The sequence below is a fragment of the Thunnus albacares genome, chromosome 22, assembly GCF_914725855.1.
Source record: "Thunnus albacares chromosome 22, fThuAlb1.1, whole genome shotgun sequence".
Lineage (NCBI taxonomy): Eukaryota > Metazoa > Chordata > Actinopteri > Scombriformes > Scombridae > Thunnus > Thunnus albacares.
In genome coordinates, this window is record NC_058127.1 from 25,668,612 (window position 1) to 25,692,017 (window position 23,406).

The 23,406-nt window shown below is 38.6% G+C and overlaps 2 protein-coding genes across 2 annotated transcripts; both read left to right on the top strand.

Moving 5' to 3' along the window:
• Positions 1–356: 356 nt before the first annotated feature.
• LOC122973597 (NACHT domain- and WD repeat-containing protein 1) lies at positions 357–3,735 on the top strand. The gene is made up of 3 exons (XM_044341262.1): positions 357–557; positions 743–1,090; positions 2,430–3,735. Exons 1-3 carry the CDS (start codon positions 366–368, stop codon positions 2,964–2,966), a joined length of 1,077 nt encoding a protein of 358 aa, XP_044197197.1. The 5' UTR covers positions 357–365; the 3' UTR covers positions 2,967–3,735.
• A 1,199-nt stretch (positions 3,736–4,934) lies between these two features.
• si:ch211-212k18.6 lies at positions 4,935–22,293 on the top strand. Its single transcript, XM_044341237.1, has 14 exons — positions 4,935–5,018; positions 5,282–5,407; positions 8,004–8,137; positions 11,320–11,448; positions 11,757–12,004; positions 12,140–12,305; positions 12,965–13,166; positions 14,825–14,958; positions 15,701–15,837; positions 16,636–16,784; positions 17,080–17,286; positions 17,485–17,579; positions 19,479–19,603; positions 21,953–22,293. Exons 1-14 carry the CDS (start codon positions 4,986–4,988, stop codon positions 22,198–22,200), a joined length of 2,133 nt encoding a protein of 710 aa, XP_044197172.1. The 5' UTR covers positions 4,935–4,985; the 3' UTR covers positions 22,201–22,293.
• Positions 22,294–23,406: the final 1,113 nt, after the last annotated feature.

Below are 23,406 nucleotides of genomic sequence, written 5' to 3' on the forward strand. Positions count from 1 at the left end.
TCTCTAGTATCCACAGCTTCATCACACCTTACAGGTTGTGCTGTTTGTTAATGTTGCTGTCATCCATGTGCCCACATTACTGTACACCATTTAACATTCCATTTTTCATGTACACAGTTGAAATGACACTTGACATTGTAATGCATTTCCAGTGTGCATATACTGCACCTACATTATTCTAAACATGTGAAAACTAGCTGGAAGCGAGTTTTAAGCTTCACATCTGTTTTGCCTGTGATACTGTAATATACTACCAAGTAATATGCTAAGCTAATGAAATTAATCAAAAAATTAATTCATTCATTTGCTGTAGTGCCATAGTACCCATACTGCATTTTGATTTTATTCTTCAGGGTGTCCCTCAGATGATTAATGAGTTCCACTCTTTGTTGAGCCTGGTGGGAGCAGAGAGACCCCTGGTGGTCCTGCTGGACGGGTTAGATGAGCTGTCAGAGGAGTGTGGTCCAGACCTCTCCTGGATCTCAACCCCTCTACCTCCAAATGTCCACTTCATCCTTTCTGCAACCACTGACTCCCCCTGCTCTCACACTCTGCAGGTCAGTGGAGCTGAGTTAAACTTGATGACATTTTATGTTGAGAATTGAGAAGCTATGGTAACTCAGCCACTGTTATCATTGTAAACTGCACCTGCCGTGCTAGAATGTAAAGTTGTCGAGGGGAGCAAGACTAAGTGAAGACTCAATTAATTATGTGATCTACTTTTTTCTCTCACCCTCCCCAGCAGTCAACCCGTACCATCGTCCTGTCCCTTCCTCCACTCAGTCTTGATGATATCATGCCAGCATTAGAGGCCAAACTGCGGGCTGACCAGCGGCGTCTGCAGGAACAGCAGTGGCAGCTGCTGGTCCAGGCCTGTCTCTCCTGTCCCTGCCCTCTGTACCTGGAAGCAGCGTACTCTGAGAGCCTGCTCTGGACCTCCTTCTCCCCTCAGGTCAACCTCAGCCTTCCAGCCAGCCTGAAGGGCCTCTACCTTGGCCTCCTGGCTCGCCTGGAGAGAAACCTGGGGAGGCAACTGGTGAGACGGGCTGCATCTCTGATCTCCATTTCACGTTGGGGTGTCACTCAAGAGGTGGGGAAAACTACATTTAATTACAATCTGCACCTGATCTTTTTCCAAAGTTTACAATATTACAGTGCATCAGTGCTGGATTACACTCAACAGAGCAATATGTGCCTGATCATCAGTCCCATTAATATGCAGTGTGCCACAAGGCTCAATTCTTGGTCCAATCTTGTTTTCTATGTGCCCCTTGGCCACATTATATCTCTTATCTTCGTTATGCTGATGACACACAGCTCTATCTCTCCTCTAATTATAATAACTCTATTAAGCTAGACAGTTTAAAACTGCCTCAGTGCTATATAAGAACAGAAATTATTTTTATTGATCCAGATACTGTTCAGTTCCTCAGATTTAATTGAACCACTTACCCAGAATGTCAATCCTATATATGTTCTATATAAGTTCTATATATAAAGTTTGCTTGCTTGATAATACACTATATCTAACCTACTTTAATCTACTTTTTTGCATTACATTGACAGTTTTTTAAAAGTGATGTCTAATATTCATTCAACAGTATTTGAAAAAATAGAAGGATGGCATTTTAAAGTGTAATTCAGATTTTTTACAACTTGGATCTTAGTTTTTTTAGTTTTGTCACACGATCAGACAGTTTGTGAACAAAGGTTAGTCAAACTAGAAAATGAAGGTAAAATTATTACCCAAACTTTTCATGGTCATCATCCATCACAGTGTCCAGACTACTGGTAGTTATGCACACACTTTTCCTGTGCAATGAGGGATTAAGATACAATCAGACTAATCCCCAGAGAGGAAATTCGCATGTTACAGCAGTGCAAGAAACAGTCTAGTGAGGCAGGAAACAAATAATAACAAATAAATACAACAAAATAAGAAGTCAAGTAAATGATATTCAATCTACATACATTATAAACATTACAATACTTAGGCTATATACAAGACCTGACTTGTGCTTTGTAAAAAGATGGGCAAAATATGTGCAGAAGTATTACTTACATTTGACATTAACTGATTTCGATAGTCTGTTAATTATATGTAGAAAATATGTTTTCTTGTTCACACTGCTCGTGTTTCTTGCCCTGCTGGACTTTATTATGGCGATCTAACTCTCACCAAGTGTATTGTTCATATAACTGATGGAAATTGTTGACAAAATTATAAAAATATGAGCCACAGTTTAATAAACTTGAATCATCCTTCAAGCAACAATCCTGCTTTTTCAGTTACAATATTTGGTCACTATCAATTTAATGCAACTTGTCATTTTATCCAACCAATGTGCAACTAGCTTCTAACTTAGACTTCTATGTGAAAAGGATCAAATTGAGATTCTTATTCAATCCACGTTTATGTTCGTCATCAGGAATTACTCAACCTACTGGCCAAAGATGGGAAGGTGCTCCAGGAAGTGACCTCAACTCACCCCTCCTCCTCCTCCAGCCAACCCAGGGTTCCTTATGTCTTGTGGGCTCGACTGAAACGTGACCTTGGCCATCACCTAACTGAGGTCAGGACAGATGGGACGTGGGTGTACCGCTGGACGCATTCTGAGCTGAGCCGTGTGTGCATAGATCTTTATTTAAATACAAGTGACTCTCGCGTGGCAGTGCACGCCGACTATGCTGACTACTACCGGGAAAAGTCACAGTACGCACACATATTTCAGCCACTGGCATGGACACTGGATGATAAAGAGGACGGAGGACAAAAGGCTAAAAGTTACAGATTCAATTTGAGGAAACTCAATGGGTTACCTTACCACCTGGTCCACTCAGGCCAAATCTTGCCCTTCCTGTCTGAGTGCATTTTCAACTATGAGTTCCTGCTACATAAGGCCTGGGGTTTGTCTATCCTGGACATAGAGGAGGACCTGAAGAAGGCTGTGCTGCCAGACAAGTAGGGACTATCAGAAGAAAAACAGAGTGCTTTCCTGTTGTCTTACACTGCATGTAATATTCATGATATATGATAACCTGTAGGTTTTCATAGTAGACAACAACGATGAAGAAGTGGATACAAAAGAGCTTTCTTGTTCTTGCAGGGTAGCACAGTTGTCTCAGAGCAAGAAGATGTTGGCTTTGAATTTTGGCTTTGGTTCTATTTAATGTTCTTGAGTGCAAAAGTTTACCCAGCGCTTTCCAGTTTCCACAGTCCAAGCACAAGTGAAGTGAGGGGTTAGGGTTCAAAGAACTAACATCCCAGGGTGCATCAGACAAAACATGTCCTTTGTCTTTTCCTAACCGCGTTTCTTTGACCTTGATGGAAAATATAATGGAGTCAAGGAAAGATTTAAGAGAACTGAAAAGATGTTTAGAGATTTAGAGATGGGATACGCCTTCCCACCAATGGTTGCACACTATTCCACTGACCGATAATTGGTAATGCACAAAGAAATAGCAAATCAAAACATCAGCTTTTCATATATTTTATGAGAAATGAAATGCATCCAAGACATTTGTTAGACCTCAATGACATACGCATTGAGCCTCTTGCAGGACAAATTTTCTATCTTTATCCTAAACCTCACTTACTTTTTTCATATGGTTTGCTCATACTAGTTTTTCCAAGTTGCATTCAGAAAACCCTCTGAACTGCACAAACTTGTGTTAAATTACTTAATTCAACTTGATAAATGTTATCTGTTCATGGGTAAATATGCATAAAATGAGATTATTAGCATATTTGATGCCCCCAGATTGCTACATAAACGTCTCAATAAAATTGGCAGCCATGATGCAACTTAGCTTAAAAAAAACTTTTAAATCGCTAATACATGCCACTTAAGAACAAATCTGCAAGTCTTACTGGTGATTCTTGCATAAGGCCCAAAAATGTTTTGGTCACAAACACTAGGTGTGAAAATAAGTGCGTTTGCTTACAGGAAATCTCATCAAGGTACTTTTTAACATCAGCATGACTTGCTGGTTCTCACCGATTCTTCATTAAGTTATAAGTCATGAAAATAAAAAAACAGGCAGTTGACCTTTGCAATCCTGCATTGCTGAGCAGAATGACTTTACTGGTGTAGTTCTCGTTCTGACCTATACTTCAGATCAGGACTCTTTGCATCAGTCTTACTTCTCTCCTTCTGCATCTTGTCAACCTTCAGCTAGTCTATCTTTGCAAATAAATGAAATAAAAATAAATAAATCTTCACTCATTAGGGTGCTGGTGGATGTGGAGGTGCTGTCGGGGGCTCTGGAAATGTCCAAAGCAGTGCTGCAGGAGGATCCCTGTCAGCTGGCCTCCCAGCTCATGGGTCGATTGGGACAAATGGTTATTGAGGACCATCCCATTGCTAAAGGTATCGTTTGACAGTCCAACTTTGATCAAATTATGGATAGTCTACTTCACAGCAACTTTTTTCCTAAGGTTTTTGTATCAGCCTACGGTAACTCTGGAGTGTGTATAGTTCTAAATTATTTTGAAATATTTGCTGCATCATCTGCTAATCTCTAAGCTGTGTGTCTGACCTAGGTGACCCGCTTAAGTTTAGCTACCTCCATGCTCTACTGGCTCAGTGTGCCCAGTCCTCCCTGCCTGTGCTGCTGCCCTCCTCCACCTGCCTGCTGCCCCCAGGAGGCCTCCAACATACCATGCTGGCAGGTAACCCATCAAACATATATCGCTTCACAGAGTTGAATGAATACACTTAAAGTATGTGCATGTTAGTGTTAATGTGACTGCGTGCTATGACTGTATATAATGAAATAATCAAATTGAAAAATGGTGTATTTACCTAGGTCACCTGACCAGTGTGACTGCCCTGGGAGGGGGCCAGAGAGGACCTTTGGGTGTCACCAGTGAATCAGATGGAAGGCTGAGGTTTTGGGAACTGGAGCAGAGACGTATCATCAGGACTCTGGATGCGGTGGGGGGAGTTGTGGGAGATTCCCTCACCCTCGGGCTGGATGATAGGATGCTTATAATCCGCATGGGACCAAGTCTGCAGGTTGGACTTCAGCAAAATTTTATTTTACTTCATGGTTTACTTTAAGAGGAACTATTTCTCTGCCTTATCTAAATGAAGCTTGGAAGTACAGTGTTATATTAAGATACAGGATTGACAACTAGGCTGTGAAAAAAATCACAATTATTTGGATATACTGTACATCACTCTGGGAGTGGTCAAAAAAAAGAAAAAAAGTTTTTTTGAGGGGAACTGTCAGGTTAAAGACCCATTCATTCAGTATATTAAAGATATATGTTTTTCAGGTGAGAGAGGTGGAATCTGGCCGAGTTGTGTATTCAGAGAGTGACTCAGTTGACGTTCCCATTGTTACGACAACTTGTGAAGGACAGCTGTTGGTGGTGTTCTACGATGGAGTTCAACTTGTCAAGGTACTGATAAAAGTGGCACTCATCACTATTTTTCTATTAACAATGGATCATATGGCTATGTGAAATAAGAAAGGAGTCACTTATAGTTATGACCTTGCAGGAAATTAGCACCAAATCAGCAGTTCCTTGTTTTGAACAGCAGGCAACTGTTTTCAATATAAAAGCTCTGATAAATCTACTGTACACTACCTGCCCACCACCAAACTGCAGACAGACAAAGTTAGAAACTAGCAGCTGGGTTGGACTTGAAGTAGATTCATCAGGTGGCCAGAAACATGACCCTTTAATGAATGCTAATATTGCTGTGACTGCTGGATCGAGTAAATAGACTATTTTTTGTTGAGCTTGTTCAAATTATGCAGGTATGCAGAGTCCTGCATTCAGAATTCTACTTTAAGTATTAGCAGTAGCACCTTAAACCCCCAGTACTAAACATTATTTCCATTTTCAGAAATACACACAATACCTGCCCAGCAAACAGCAGACTAAGTTAGCTACTAGCTAGCTTTTGAACATCTCAGGAGTTGAAACACGAAGGCTAATGTTGTTCTGTGTCTGCTGGAAGTGTGAATAAGCAACTGTTTGCTAGCACAGTCACAATAATGTTTCTCTTTTGTTTATATAGACTATTTTATTTGTCTTGGGTTCCTTTAATCACTGCTAATGAATTGCAATACACTTATTAGACTATTTTACTTAACCTTTGTATTAAATCTATGCACTATAATCTACCTGATGAGTTAGACTAATGCAATGAAATAGGTGTATCGCTCCTTTAAACAAACTGTCACTAATATCCAGTGTTAAATACTTCTAGTGAAAGAAATAACCAAACATCACACTGGAAGTAGTTGTCAAAATAATGAACTTCTCTTATTTACTTTGGCAAATTTCCCATATAAACAATTACATAATAGTCTCTTTCAATTACTGGAGTTATGGCAATAACTCTCTCCAAATGTAAACAATATACTCAAAGTGAAATTAAGATTTCCTCTGATTTAAATTTATATCAAAATTTGTAGGTCCACATTCACCAAGCACACACGCACACAAGCCGGCAGGTATTTAAAATAAAATAAAACCTGAACGGAGAGGCCCAAAACTATTTGGCCACTCACTCAAAGAGCAACAAAATAAAATGTGGTACCTTGGTCATGAAGTCTGACTCCAATCAGCAGTTTACACCAGCCCTCGGTCTCCGGGAAGGAACAGAATACACGCTGAAGTCCAAAGATGGCGGGTCCGGCCCATGTAGTGAAAAGTCTGTCTGAGCGTTGACTTAGTAGCTCATGGCACTGTCCGATAAATCCTCAGGGCTTCCACGTCGGAAACGATGAACTAAAGCCTTTAGCATAAACTGAGTTAGCTACACAGTGGCTTCAAGTCCATTCACTGTGCAAATGAATGCTAATAAATCACTCGTGTGTTAGTTATAGTGGCTATGAGTCCATTCACTTTGCTAATGAATGCTAACAAATACACGTTCGGCTAATGAGCTAATAAACAAACAAACTTGAACAACTGTACAACAAACTTCGAGTAGAAGTGTCTCCACCTGCTCGCAGAAAATATGTAGCATGAGTATCCTAGCATAGACTGTCGGGTAGATAATCTCAGACACCAGCTACACATTTGTTTGTAAACACTGCGCATACATCGCTACTCAGTCCAACAAGTTACATGATTTCACTCACACTCTACTTCCTCTCTCTTCTCATACACCTGTGTGATCCATAGATGTATTATAAGAGCTGGATACCGGACTAAAAATGGCGCCCATGCAGTCCTATAGGAGTTGCTCGCCTGGCGCATACGCCAAAAAAAGTTTCTAGCTTCCAGGTTTGCTTCCGCGTTGTGCGGCCCACTGAATATGCGCAGTAGTGTTTCCCCCGCTGGCCCCGCCCGCGAGCTTCCGCTCGGCCCATAGACTTTACGTTGTGATGACGTCACGGATTTTGAAATCGCTTTTCTCGGCTCGAGGAAAGTTTAACATAAAACCTCCATGGATCAAAAGTTCATAATAGAAAGAGTTATAATTGACGTTGTTTGCAGTTCAAAGCGTCCTGTCAACAGTTTTACAGGCGTCTCTTTTACAATGGTGGTCTATGGGGAAAATCCTTTTTGGGCCGCAGGGGGATTTTTCGCTGCAATACCGCGAGTGGCCACAGGGAAAAATTTGCTGCAAGGCTGAGCAGCGGCGCCCTATCCAGCTCTTCTTATACATCCATGATGTGATCCCACCCACTTCAACCAATGAATGACCAGCATTAAACTCACTCTGGAATACTACTTCCTTTTACTACCATGAACTCTTCAAATAAAATTAATATTTATAACAATACATCTGCATATTTTTAAACTTATTTATTCCACTGAACCTTTTAATCTTTTAGGAAATAGCTTTTTTTAAAACCATATTTATGATGTCTCTTTTAACCTTAATTAACTTTTTCTTAACATAAACTTTATTACAATATATGGTACTTTTTAAACTGGCTACATTTAGAAAGAGTCTTGGTTGAAAAGTTACAACTCAATTTGACCATTGACCATGCTCATTAAACTTATTAAAAGGTGTCTCTTGTGTATATAGGTTTTTGACCTGACCACTTCCTGCTCTCTGCTGCACTGTGTTGACATTTCCTTGGAGCGTGAGGCGATCCACAAAGACCGCTCCATTCTCCTATCCAACACCTCCATCAAAGACTATGTCCTCTTCGCCTACAGGTTGATATATTTGTTCATCACTGACAGTATGTGAATTTGACAATAGTGTTTTTTCTTTCTCTAACTTTTAATTAGAAACTACTGACATTAAATAAATTAAGGATGACATAGCACAACAGTGTTTCATTTGTTGAACTCAGTTGAAATAGTCAATACTAAAACTGTATACTAATGTCATTTTCTTAACGGGCTCCTGATCCAGTCCATTAAAAGATATAGCTTTTTCTTATTGTCAATAAATCTCATGTGCACAGCCAAACCAACAATTAACTCATCCTACTTACAAGTATAGTATTAAGTGTGCATCCAAAGCCTGATAGGTCTTATTCCACTGTGCTGTACTGCACCATTAGAAGTTAATTAGTGGAATCTCTTGCCTTCTTAATGCGTTTGAGACCACCAGTTATGCTGAGGTAATGTTGGTATATAGCAAATAGCCCTATTCCACTGTTATAGTAATAACAGCATATTATGGCAACAACTGCTCAGCTAACTAAAGAGAAACAACAATCCATCATTACTTTAAGACATGAAAATCAGTCAGTTTGGAAAATTTCAAGAACTTTGAAAGTTTCTTCAAGTGCAGTCGCAAAAACCATCAAATGCTTTGATGAAACTGGCTCTCATGAGGACCACCCCAGGAAAGGAAGACCAAGAGTCACCTCTGCTGCAGAGGAGAAGTTCATTAGAGTTACAAGCCTCTCAAATCACCAATTAAGGCACCTCAGATTAGAGCCCACATCAATGCATCCCAGAGTTCCAGTAGCAGACACATCTTAACATTATTTGTTCAGAGGACACCGCGTGAATCAGGCCTTCATGCTTGAATTGCTGCAAAGAAACCACTACTGAGGGAGACCAATAAGAAGAAGAGAATTGCTTGGGCCAAAGAACACAAGGAATGGACATTAGACCAGACCCAAATCTTTACTTTTGTCTGATGAGTCCAAATTTGCAATTTTTGGTTCCAACCGCTGTGTCTTTGTGAGACGTGATGGAATGCTGCATCAGATGACCTGGCCTCCATAATCACCCAACATAAACCCAGTTGAAATGGTTTGGGATGAGCTGGACTGCAGAGTTAAGGAAAAGCAGCAAACTGTGCATATATGTGGGAACTCCTTCAAGACTGTTGGAAAAGCATTCCAGGTGACTACCTCATGAAGCTGGTTGAGAGAATGCCAAGAGTGTGCAAAGCTGCAATCAAAGCAAACAATGGCTACTTCAAGGAATCTAAAATATGAAACATTTTGGTTTAACACTTTTTTGTTTACTACATGATTCCATATGTGTTATTTCATAGTTTTGATGTCTCTCAGTATTGTTCTATACTATTGTTCTATGTAGAAAATAGTAGAAATACAGAAAAACCCTTGAATGAGTAGGAATGTCCAAGCTTCTGACTGGTGCTGTACATGAGGGGGGGAAATTTTTAGTAACACTTTTCAATATAATACACTACAGTACACCATCAGCCATACAACCTCAATAATAAACATAAAGTAGAATTATCACCTTTCTGACAACTGTCAACAAAAACTGAAAATATATAAGCTTTGTAAAAGTAGAATTTATGGCAAAGCTGTTGTCTTGGATTGCATTAGATTAAACAGGTGTTCCTAATAAGGTGCTCGCTGAGTGTATATAAGTCTTACTGGATCCCTCTTTACACAGCCAGCATGTTCAGATTTCAGTTGGTCACCATGAATGTCGAATGATGGTGATCTCAGCAGCATCACATTCATAATGCATGAGCCACAAGTGTCACTGCGAGTGACCTTGTTCTTAAATAATATCACATATCCCTTTGATAACAAGCTGTGAAACCAGGCTTGTTAACAAAGGGTATCCAGACAAATTTCACCACTGGCTTTGAAAACAGTTGTGAATTATTAAGACTGGCTACCTCTCATGTGCCTCACCAGTGTAATGTAGTACAGAGGTGATTCCTTTATGCCTTACCTCCTGTCACATAATGAAATAATAAAGGATACTGAAGCTGATGCTCCAGGGATGTCAGCAAGATGATAAAGGCTTTTTTCTTTATTCTGTCACCATCTAATTAAAGCCAAATAGAAAACAGTGATGCGATGCTTTCAGAGTAATTAACACAGTCATACCTTCACACCTGACAGGTGGAGGTATCAGATAAACAACAAAGTAGGTCACAGGTGGTTGCTCGTAATATGAGATGGCAGGCATGGGAATAATATAGTAAGCCTCAAGAGCATTAACTAATTTACAGTTCGCTCAGTTAAAAGTGTCAAATGAAAGTCCTTATAAGCGTGATAAAGCCTTCATCTTCAAACTTACAGGCAGAGAAAGTGCTTTGTAGCAAATGTTCCTTTCTGAGGTGACTTGAAGGAAAATTCTAGTATTTTTCAACCTGGGTCTTGTTGTCATAATTGTAGCTGTTCTGACTATGTGTCATGTTAACCTAGCTTTTACCACCTCCATTGTAGAGAATCAGCAAACACAGTTTGGTTAAAAAAGCCTCTTAAAGATTTATAAATAAACTTCAGTTTTATATGGAAAGTATTATCCTGTATTAGCATTTGTTGCTAACTGCATGGGTAACTTTCCTTGTTGCATAGAATAGAGTAATTCAAACCCTTTTTTAAGAATCTTCAGCATTTATACTTGTAAACAACAAAATGAAATATACCTAAAAGGACATTTGTGATCCAAATGTCAACACATGGGTCAACCAACTACCAAAGTTTAGAAGCACAGTATTGGAGCCTGCTAAGACCCAGAACTAAGTGACAGTTATTTTAAAGCCACACTTAAACTTTTTAAAGAATAAATAACATAATCTTCCTTTAACAAATGAAAATTTTAGTTAATAACATTACTGCTTAGTAATTTAATTTTTCACACGTTTCTCTATAACTTGGCTAATGTTAGCTAATGATAGCAAACTTTAAATGAGATATTCTTGTGCAACATTACTGATCACTTTGCTGCCTTTACTTACTCTTCAGCTAAAGATACAGCACATAGAGTCAGTAGACAACAACTAAGTTATTCATGTTTTCTGACACAAGTTTGTTTATATGTATAAACAACAGTGAGCTTTTGAACTGGATCTATAAATATTAAATTTAACAAGACTGCTAAATGCTAAAGCTAAGTTACCTCTTGTTTTAGCTAATTGTTACATGTTCCTCTTTGTGTTTGAGGTCTGGTGGTGAGGCGGCAGTATTCAGTGCCAGAGAGGGCATTGTGCTGTGTGTCCTGTCTGCTCAGCATGGTGCTGCCTCTATCCAAGCTGTGGAGATGACTGAAGACTACCTGCTGCTTTTCTGCAGGTATGGTGACAATGGAGAAAGTACTGCAGAGTGGATATGGACAACACTAATGAATCTATAAAGATTAGCCACTTTCTGCAAACTGAAAAACAATTTAAAGGGTCATCTCACTCAAATTATTAAGAGAGAATAAAACATATTTTCTCATTTACCCCTAGTTGTATCTAGTTAGTTATAGTTTGGGTTTTATTTTGGTTTTGAGAAACAGTCAAGGTGAATGGAATAGAATTTTTCCTTTAATATGCCTGGAGATCTCTGCACTCATTCTCCTCTTACCACCCACTTACTTTTTATTTTCTCTGTGCCAGGTATCCGTACAAGAGAGGCAGTGAAATCATCCACATCGAGCTCTTCAGCACTGTCTCCTTCCAGTACCTGCGGTCTATACTTGGCTGCACCCAGGACTGCATTTCCCAGGTCACTGTCAACCGGGGGGGAACTCACATCATAGCCTTTTGTCCGTCCATTCACACCGGCATCACTGAGTTGGTCACCTGGAACCTGGAGACAGAGGACCACAAACACATCACACGCTTCCCCGCAGTGCTGACCAAAGGTTTCTCTTATGCAATAACAAACATTGCTGAACCCAACTCATTATACCAGTGTTTTCTTGAATTTTGAAATCCAGGTCAAGAATTGTGAATGAGACAAAATCCCTTCTTTTTATGACATGTTCCTCTGCCTTCAGGCCTGTGTTTTGACCTGCGCTTTTGCCTGGGGATCTGCAGTGGAGAGAAATACCTTCACCTGTGGGATCTGACTTCCAGAATCAATGACCAGAGTCTTACCTATAACATCCACAAACCCAGGAGTGATGGCACACAGGAGGTCATCCCTATGGGGAAAACCATGCGGTAGGTACTGACAGGTGACTGTGACAGTAGAGGCTTTGTGTTTTCATCTCATAACACTAGTAGTTTCATGTTGCATGTTGATGGATGTGATCTACTTGCAATGCATTTGGAATAACCATTAGACTGATATATCACTCACAATAATCTGGCCTTGTTCAGGTATCAGTCCATAAACTGAACTGATTCCACACAGTTTGATCAGACAGTACACACACACTGTATATGCATGATGATGATGGTTGTTATTATAATTATCATTATTAATGGAATGTCTTAGATGGAAGAGTTTACTGTCCAGCGTTTATAACCCAGACCCACATTTTAATTTACTGGTGACAGAATTGACCAGGTTAATAATAAGATGATAGTTGATTATATACAAATTAACACAGCATTTCTAATTCTTAGTTTCTTGATATATCAGTCATCATGTTATTAACATTATCTCAATATTTTGTTCAGGACCTCATGATGCTACATAGCTTCTTTATATCTGCTCCAAAATCTGCCATGAAAGTAGTCATATTTGGAAATGTGAAGTAATGGTATCAGGATCATCATTATCCATCAAAACCCAGACAGTCTGAGCTACCATACAGTCCAGGTTTGTATTGCGGTATAGTCCTCCTTTGATGGAGACTGGCTCCCTCTGCTGGCAGGTATGCTGTGTGCCGCTCCATCAGAGCCGGGACTGTCTCTGTGTGGAACTTGGTCAGACGGCGTTTCATCGGCCGACCGGTCCGAGTGGAGCACGGCCTCTACAGCAGCACTGATGTGGTGCTCGCTCATGACTTCAAACTGTACATCTTTACAGACAGAAGCTCAGCCAGTTCCACTGACAACCCTTCATGTCAATTTCAGGTCAGACACTCCTACAGTAGCTGTTGATTTTTTAATATTCATCCAGTTAATTTATGTACATGTGCATAGTGAGTTTGACTGTTTTTTTACTTTACCCTCATGTACATCTTAACATTAAGAGACAGAATTTGTGTTTTACAAATAACCCACAACTTCTCTCTCATTCTTGACCTTGCAAAAAATTCTTAACTAACTTTTTCAAGAGCTTTCTATCGCATCTGAGTTATAATGGCAATAGATCAGTTATGGTCACAAGAGCTAAGTGTGGAACTTCCAAAACCCCTAAGGAAGCCCAAAACATTATTTCAGCTTTATTAAAGTTGCACTGCTAAATAGTAGCCCCTTCTGGCTCTTCAAAATAAAAAGTGACAGAGTGCACCAGATCTTTTACATGTAGCACCTTTAACAATTTCGGTTTTCTTAAAAAATCTCTATTAATAAATACTGACATTTTAAAATATCACTGTAAAAACAGAATATTGGTGACCACTGTTATCCTAAACAAAGTCCAACTTTATTTGGCAAGATGTGGAATTAAGAGACAAATTTCCTAGGTCAAGGCTGGATCACATAGAGAGCAAAGCAACCCAGTGCCCAAGGATCCCCAGGCCCCCCAGGAGCCCAGGCCCTTCAAAAGTCCCCGATTCCATGTCAGTTGGTTTGTAGTCATTTAATGTAGTGTTAGTTAAAAACAGATTTTTGTTGTTAATACTGAGCTTACATACTGCATTTAAAACAGACATGTTTTATCACTGCATCTCTACACAAAATATAATGATTTCTTGTGTTGTGTGCAACACTGATCACCACCCACACCCTGCAAATGTACAATTCAGTGCTCACAAGTCAAATAAGCTATTTCTTTAGTTCCTTAGCAAATTAATGGAAGGCATTAAGTTCTGTAATATATGCTGGAAGAGAGATTTTCTTATGTGGCTTGAAAAGAAAAGGCAAAAAAAAAAAGATTGAACAAACATTCCTTATGATGCTGCAAGTTGTCAAATTTGCAATTTTGAAAATAAAAACAAAAATTATAATGAAACTTTACAATTAGTATGTGCCAATTTTTGTTCAAATTTTGTGAATAGTCTGGATCATCCTTAACCATCAAATTTCTTTTAGACTTTTCAGTTTCCTAGTTTTTATACACATTTAAAAGCTACCCTATTCAATATTTTTATACTGAAAATAGATCAAATGACCATGTAATGTGAAAGGTGTCACTGTCAGCAATAAAACCACAGAGAATTACCTCCTCTGAGTTTTTAGCTTCTTTCAGCTCATTGTTTTGGTTTTCCAGCCCACAGCTTTACTGTTTTGTTTCAGTCTCACGGCTCTCATCAACATCTTTTCCAGCAGCAGCTGTTTTCAGTGAAAAGGCTTTGATAAAATTAACAAAAAGGAGAGTAAATATTGGACTTGGCTGGACACCATCACAATTCCAAATGAGTGTTAATGCTCTTGTCTGTTGGATGTGTAAAAAAGAAACTCTTTGTTGCCATATCAACTTTATAAGGAGATAATATGTCAGATGTTGTGTTTACAGCTTGTTCCACTGCCATAAAGTCAATGTAAGTTAATATATTCTCTTGGCTTAGTTGTGAATCACTTGGAGTTACCATACTGCCCCGTCATTACTCTTGTGTCCGACCTCACAGACTCTTCTGGTGTATGATTTGATTAAGCGGAGCTACGTGAGAAGACAGACTGGGATCACAGTCATTTCCTGTCCTCAGCATGAATACCGTCTTCTGCAGGATGGACGGACCCTACTGGGCCTGTCAGAGAGAAGGTGAGAACTAATGTGTGAAATACAGGGAGTGTGCAAAGTCTGCAATGATAGGAATAGAAAATGACTGCACTTATTGAGCCAAACTCTGATTATCTAAATATATGTTGTGTTTGAAGAATTGTTTTATGATTTTTGATGTTCACAAAAACTGTTTTGGATGAATGTTACAAAGGTGTCTTGTTGGACCTGGACTGCAGTTAGAAGTATAGTTTGTCATCAAATATTAGATGAATGTGCAGTACATTTAAAAAAATCATTAATGAACTACTTTGGAAATGGATGGCAATTCTATTACAGAAATACAGCATCAGGAACATCAATAACATATTGCTTAGACCCACACAGAAAAAGGGGAAAATCAAGATGAAAAGATGTTTTCTGGTCTCCAAAGGGTACATGAGTTCAAATTGCACTCATGACATAAATTATAATAAATAATATGTTTAATTTGTACCACACCTTTCATTCATAGTGAAACACAAAAGCCATCATGCCATTTCCTACTCCTTTTTAGTTTGAGGTTCCATAGATTTCAGACCCCCTGCCTACACCACTGTAATGCCATTTGTTTCTCATGCAGAGTTCATTTATATTCATGCTCACATAAACTCCATTTTAAAAAAAATGAACGTGTCAAAGATGTTTACAATGTTAATCTTACTCTGTATTGATAATATCGTCCTTCAAAGAGCCATCTCAGCAGATCCCTGGTTGGATTTCTCTCTATTGGATGTTGTTGCAGAGATCATCTGATTCTGTGGGATTTGGATTGTGGTTCCATCAAACATCAGATCAAACTGTCCAGCAGAGAGTCACTCCTGTGCAGCAGCACTATCCAACCCCAGCAGCCTCATGTGACACCAAGCAGAGAGACAAGATGTGAGCTGCCTGATCCCGACTGCATTTAGTCATCATCATGCTTTTCCATATTCACTACCAGATTCTTCAACATTAACATTTTACTGTAGGTGTTTAGCTGCAGCACTTATCCAATCCAGAGTGCAATATTAGAATTAACATCAGTTCCTAGATCACATTCATAGCAAGTAACTACTGTCTTAATAGTATTCCTACCATTAGTGATCACATAAGATTGAGCCAAAGAAACACAAAACTGCGTAGGAGACAAACTTTTTGCAGAGGGTGTTTTTCTAGCAAAATACTTATTTACATGATGCTCAGTGGTAAAAAAAAAAAAAAAAAAAACATTTCATTTTTTGCCCCTTTAAACTTTGCACTTACATAATACCATTTTTACTATTACCTGTAAATCAAAATTCTATCATCTATTGTCCTTAAAACCACTTTGTGTAGATTTATTTGTTAGTATAGCATCTTTCAAATTATCTATCTATCTATCTATGTATCTATCCATCTATCTATCTATCTATCTATGTATCTATCTATCTAAATTCCCAGAGATATTAGGACATGACAGCGTGATGTGCTGTCTACTTGAGTGTCTTACTTGATATACCACTGGGTAATTTTCAAATACTAAACACATTGGCTTTAAAGAGGTGCAAAATGTTCTCACTTTGGAGGGGTTTCTTCATATTGACTTAAAGTCTACTTAAAGTGTTAAATGTCTGGCTAGATTATAACACCTGTCTGGAAAGGTCATACTATATCACCTTGTAGTTCTAAGTAACTTGGAGTTGTCTTGCCTTGTCACAGTGATGCCGTGGGATATTCGAACAGAGAGCCAGTCTGCAAAGAAGAGGAGGCTGGAGAGAGAGGCACAGAAGGAGAAAGAGGAGAAGATGAGGCTGGACAGAGAGAAAAACAACTCTATAGACCAGTACCTCCTCAGTGAAGATGAACAGGTACACAGCAAAAAAGCAATTCACCAACAGGACAGAATATGGAGTATAAGCAGGGATGTAATGTAGAAACCAATCTAAATCCTGCAGAACATACATTACCATGATTTTAGGCTGAACATTGAACACACAAAACATGCTCAAATATTTTTCAATATGAAATTATCAGCTGTGTACTGTATACTGTAAGTCTATTTTTTTCTTGATGCATTATTGGCTTCTTTTACACTAAGTTTTATGACATTACCAGTAATTGTCTTACTGACTTTCAAATACATTTCACACCTTTATTTTTTAGGTGGTGGTGTGCTCCTATTTTGCCCACCACCTCAATGTGTTCAGCATGGTGTCCCAGGAACATCTTCACACTCTTGAGGATAACATGTCACTGCTGAGCCTCCACACTGCAGCTCTTACTCACACCGGCAGTCACCTGGTACTGAATAGCTACAACCAAGACCAGCACACCTCCTACATCACTCTGTGGGACCTGCACAAAGGAACGGTGGGTAGTAATCCTTTGTTCCAATTTACTTGAACTAGAACTGTGCTCTTCAAATTGTTCAAGTTTGTTTATTGGATTCTTTAAAATAATTATTCCTTGCATTTGTCAGTTTTTTATCATCAAGATAGGAAATCTGCAATTTATCTATGGATGATTTGTGATGTAATATTAAACTAAGTTTTATCTGAATTCTTGTAGGTGAAGAAGAGACTGAGGAATGAGCCTGGTGTTTGCTGCGTAGCTATCACAGACAGTGCCAGCAGGGTTGTTTTTGGGGTCACAGGAAGCAACACGTAAAATTATTTCGCCTAGTTTTCACATGATCAGTATTAAAGACTTTAAAAGAATAGTTTGACTTTTTGGGAAATACACTAATTCACTTTTTTGCAAATATAGCAATGTGAAGATAGATACCACCCTAATAATAAATCTAATAAATTGCAGCAGCAACAGCATTATATAGATAAGTTGGAAAAGTACTTACCCATGCAATATTACAATATGTTACATATGGATAATAAATTAAACTATAATACAATGTTAAGAAACATGTTTTCATACATACCTCTAATTTTTCTCAGAATCCCAGGAGATTTGATGACCTTATTGCAGACAAAACCTACCGGTGCTCTCCAAGGGAGTTTATCATCAGTCAGGATACCAAAAACACATGTTGAACAGCAGCAGAACAGTGTGAAGCACCAGTTCCATGTGCTTTTGGTCAAGTTTCAGTTTTTCTGAGATTTTCCTTTTCCTCAGCGTCAGACCACTTGTCATGGTCAGTCTCCTGAATTCCTTCAAAGATCAAACTGATACGCCGAGACTGATTCTCCAAGTAATCAACTTTACCATTCATGTTGTTATGACTTGAGCTGACTGTTGTGATGTCATTGTTCAGCTCTTTACATAGAATTGACAAGTTGTCAGAAAGTGATTATACGTCTGGGGGTATTGTAGACTTGATTTGAGGTCACAAAGCTCCTTTAATACTCCATCTAGTCTTTTGTTGAAGGAGTCCATAAGCATCTGGACAAAGTCTTTGTAGGTACTCTCCTGTTGTTTGAATAAGTGCTTGTAAGAGAACTTCTGTTTTTCTAGGTCATGGACCTGTGCAGTGGTGATTAAGTCCTCATCACTTTTTTGAAGTTAAAGTTAAAGTTTATTTATTAAAGTGCAAAATCACAAAAAAGCCTTTAATGACATGACTTCACTCTTGCTATGAGAGGAAGTAGTCCTTATAAAGCAGAAGCTGGGATTTAGCCTTGGTATTTAGACTGATCCAGTAGTTACGAATCCAACATCTTTGGAATAGGATTTACACACAATAGGATCAAATATATTGCTGTTACCCCAGATTATCAGTCTATGGAAGATATTACAGATAATTTCGTTGATTTCAGGTGGATTGTCTCAAACCCAAACTTTCAGGAAAGCATGGTGGCAGCCATCTTGGATGGAATCACTCAGGTTGCAGTGCTTAACACGCTATATTCCATTTGTTTAATCCATACACAAAAGGAACTACATTTCTTGGCAAACAGCGGCCATGCACACTGACTTTCAGGAGTATCTGCTTGTTGCCTCCCCATCAAACTACAATTTGTTTTTACATTTCTTTTTTTTTTACTTTGGACAGAGCCAGGCTAGCTGTTTCCTCCTGTTTCCAGTCTTTATGCTAAGCTAAGCTAACCACGTCCTGACTCCAGCTCTGTACTGAACACATAGATATGAGATTGATATCATCTTCTCATCTCACTCTTGGCAAGTAAGCAAATATATGTATTTCCCAATATGTCAAACCTTTCTCCATCAAACCATTCATTTTCACTTTTATAGGTGAATATAGGTATGATGTCTTTTTGTATAAGTACAAAAAGACATCATACAACCACCCAAGCACTGTCCTGTTTGCTGCTGTAGGCACTCTTTTATCGTGACACTTTGCAAGCTCTGTTGCATGAAATAGCAAATAAAACACAACTGAAGTATGGAAAACACTATTTAAAGGACCAGTGTGTAGAATTTAGTGGCATCTAGTGGAACGGACTTGACAGAAATGGAGTATAATATTCGCAAGTATCACCACACATATAATCTCATTTGATATATGCTATACTATGTATAACATGTTTGAATGTTAAAATGCTTCTTACATTTATAATGATTAGTGTTGTCCATGTTTGCTCTGACAGCATGAAAGTGTGGGACCCCTTCAAGAGAAACTATAAGAGCATCTGTGGCTATGGGAACCTGACAATAGACATCTCCAGTAAGCTGTACATGACAGAGGGAGGAACCAAAGCCATTCTACTGTCAGGTAGGAGCCAGATTGGAAGTTATTTAAAGCTCCTAAACAGGCATTGAAGAATTTATTAGGGTTTCACATGTATTCACACTCTGGTGCAGAAAACCTGCTGTTTCAGCAAGACTCTTTGACATTCAGGTGACATATTACAGCATGTTTGTCACTTTCAAATAAGTGTAATCAATGCAGTCCCAGATGGAGTTTGATTAAATGAGGCTGATACCCACAGCTATTTTTAAGGAAGCTTCCACCAGCACATTTATGTTCTGAGATTAATATTTGACCACATTAAAGAGTTAGTTCACTCAAATTAAAGAAAATCTACACAGCTGAAGTTATCCTGGGTTCTGTTTGTAATTCAGGTGAATTGACCCTTTAATGCAAAAAAATACCAATAAATATTCTGTGTTTTCTCTGTGATTCAACGTACTGTATGTTTATTTTGTTACTGGCCGAGTCTGCCTCTTCCACAGGGGATTCAAATTGCAATCATTTGTGTTTGGGGTTTTTTTTGTTTTGTTTTTTTAACCAATATTGCAATTGAGATTGAAATTGCTATCACTTCTATCCAATCCCAGGCCTTTATTTGTAGTCTACATAGTGTTAAATTAGATGCATTTGTACCAAGCATAATCACAAATTTCCGTGTTTCTAAATTAATAGAATCTGATAGAAAAAAAATACAGTTGATTATTGTTTCCCAGAGTTCAAATCTACTGTACTATATGTCATTCAAAAGTAGCCTTATATTTATTAGCAACAGCGAGCATAACACACGGAGCTCAGAAATTTTAGTGTGAAACAATTATATGATTTGATTAAAAGCTTAAAAGGAGATTCCCACAATTCTGTGCCAGCTGTCTGTTGTTTACACTTGACAACTACCAGGCTGTTGCTGCTAGAAACATGGCTAAAATTAACATTTTTACATCACCCAGATCATTTATCTACAGCAAAACCCATCACTCAGTTATTGTTTTTGAAAAGCAAAAAGACACAGTCCACAATGTATTTTTTCAAAAGTCAGTTATTTTGAGCAGTGTCTCATCTTTGAACACATAAATACCACAGACACTAGCATGCTGAGAGCATTATTGATGCTGTGTTCATATAGAATGGATGGCAGAGATGGGAAAGATTCCCATGTTAATGACTTGCGAGCGTTCACATCATTAAGATGGTTGTATGATAACTGGTTTAGTCATGTGAGGATTAAAATACTGTACATTGACAATATACCATTATATTCATTAAATTTGGGTTTAATCACATTGAACTTCGGACTTTGGCTGATGTGAGGTGTACATGTTTGTTTGGTTTCAGGCATTTATGTATTATTAGGCACCAAATCTTATATATCAGAGCTTTCAGAAAAATCTGGGTTTCCCAGTCATAATTATGACTTGGATGTTGACGTATTTACATGTCAGAAACACATAATTACGATAACTCCGATATGACAAGACCATGGGATGACCAGATACCAGCCAGGAGTAATGCGTTTGTCCCTTCACCAACTCACAGAGTTGTCAGTTATCTACAGCAGATTAGATCTGCCAACAACATGTCATTAAAGCTGTGAAATCAAAGATTGGTGAAGAAAAACCTTTCTTCTCCTACAGCTTGTTAAGACACTGTTATTTATATCAGTTAAAATCAGGGGTCATGTGATTTGAAAATCACTCTTTCAAATTGCAATTGCAATGGAAAATCGTTCAGCTATACTCAGTGTATGCTCGGTGTAACTCCTACTGACTCACCACTGACTCCCAGAACAATGAAGGACTCTTTTAAACTTTTACTTTTTATTTGACTTAATGGCTCAAATTGTGATAATATAAGCGTCATTTCAGATTGTTTGCAACACCAAAAAATTAATTATTTGTGGTTTTACAGCAGTTTCTGCTGTAATGATGGTTATTTGGGGGGTCCTTTTGGGCCAGTGTATGTAATGTGACCTGCAATTCCATCTGTGGCCACTGCACAAAAATCACCTCACAGCCCAGCGCTATTCCTTGGGTCTTGCAAAGAAGCCAGTCAAGTGGTGTTTGCTGCCTCCAGTGGTCAATACAAGTGTCATTTCAAATGTAACTCTCAGTAATCATAGTTGTTGTCAATTCAACCAGGACTGAGATCTTAAAAACTATAGATCTATGTATAAAGACTATGTGTCTTAAAGACGTACCACCCCAAAAATGTGTTTACTAGCAAATCAAACTAAGGTGCATCTATCCAGTACAAAACTATTTATGTTACTACTTTAGGAAATATACAGTATTTTTTTTCACCATTGTAATATCTGGCAGAGCAGTATCTCTCCATGTGAAACAATGATTTTCTTATGTTGCTATAATCATGCAGGACAGTTAAGCCTTTGGGACCTGGAGGCATGCAGTGTCCTGTCTGTTCTTTCCTTGGATGCACACGTCTGCTGCATGAAGCTGCTTCGTGGGTGCAAGGTTTCCGTTCTGCTTGGCCTCAGCCACAGTCACGCCCTCGTCACCGTCAGGGCAACATCCAAAACTGTCACCACAGCAACTCCAGTGTCCACAGAGGGAGACTTGTTTGGAGAGTCCAGCAGCAGCGAGGAAGAAGAGGAGGACTCATAGGGCACATGCTGCACCTCCTGGTCATATTATGAACAGACATCAGAGAATGTAGAGCATGCTACATGATAGAACATAAACTAAAACCTAAACATCCCCGAGTAATTTTGCAGTGCATGTTGGGTGTAATTATTACATTTACATATATTTCTTTTTTATATATTTTGGATACAAACTGTAAACTGCTAACAGAGTTGTGCAGGCATTTCTTCCAGGTTATTGCCAGGTTATTTTCTGGCAACCATACCAGAAAGAGAAAATGTTTAAATGGACAGCTGGATAGTACAATTTAGACTGGGGAAGACCAAATCCACCCTCACTCTTACCTTTACTTAAATACTCCCTAAAAATTCTAGGTACTTTACCAGACCAAATTAGAGATGACACAACAGAGTCTAGCTTCTTGAAGTAAGACTGAGGGATGCTCACTGGAACTGACTGAAAAATGTATAAAAACATAGACCCTTGGCAATGCTACCATTTTGATGGCATTAATGTGTCCCACCATTAAGATAGGCAAGGTGTTCCAAAAAATGTATATTTTTCTCCAATTGTTTCATTTTCTTATCCCAATAGCTGGCCCAGTTTTCTTGTAGCTATAATACCCAAACTTGTGAATTTATCTAAGACAATCTTAAATGGGATTGTCTTCAGGAATGCCGTGTCTACCAGTCATGATAAAGGCATTAGTTCAGCCTTTATCCAATTTATCCTATACCCTGAGAATGAGTCAAATTTGTTTATAGATATAGCTTTAGGATCCGAAATTAATAAAATTACATCATAGGCATAGACTGAGATCTTATGTGAAGTACCCTGATGTGTTATTAGATGTAACTCAGGACTTAAGTGTATATGTGAAGCCAGGCGTTCTAGCACTCAAGCAAAGATAAACGGTGAAATCAATTTCTATAAACAGCTATCTGCATATGAATGCAGAATCTTTAGGCAACAGGACAAGATTGTAGTCCAAGTAGTATTGACCAGTCACATTTGAGCAGGCTTTGGTTGCATGCAAGTAAACAGTCCGTGTGGAGAGCAAAAGAGGACAGAATGCATTGGCCGAAGTGCAGTCTCAGAACCCATCGACTATTGTCTGATGAAGATTTGGCTTTTTATTAGCTTTTTTCTTAATTTATCTGCATTCATATGCATATATCTGTTTATAGAGATTAGCCGAAACGATGTCTGGACCGTCTCAAGTTGCTA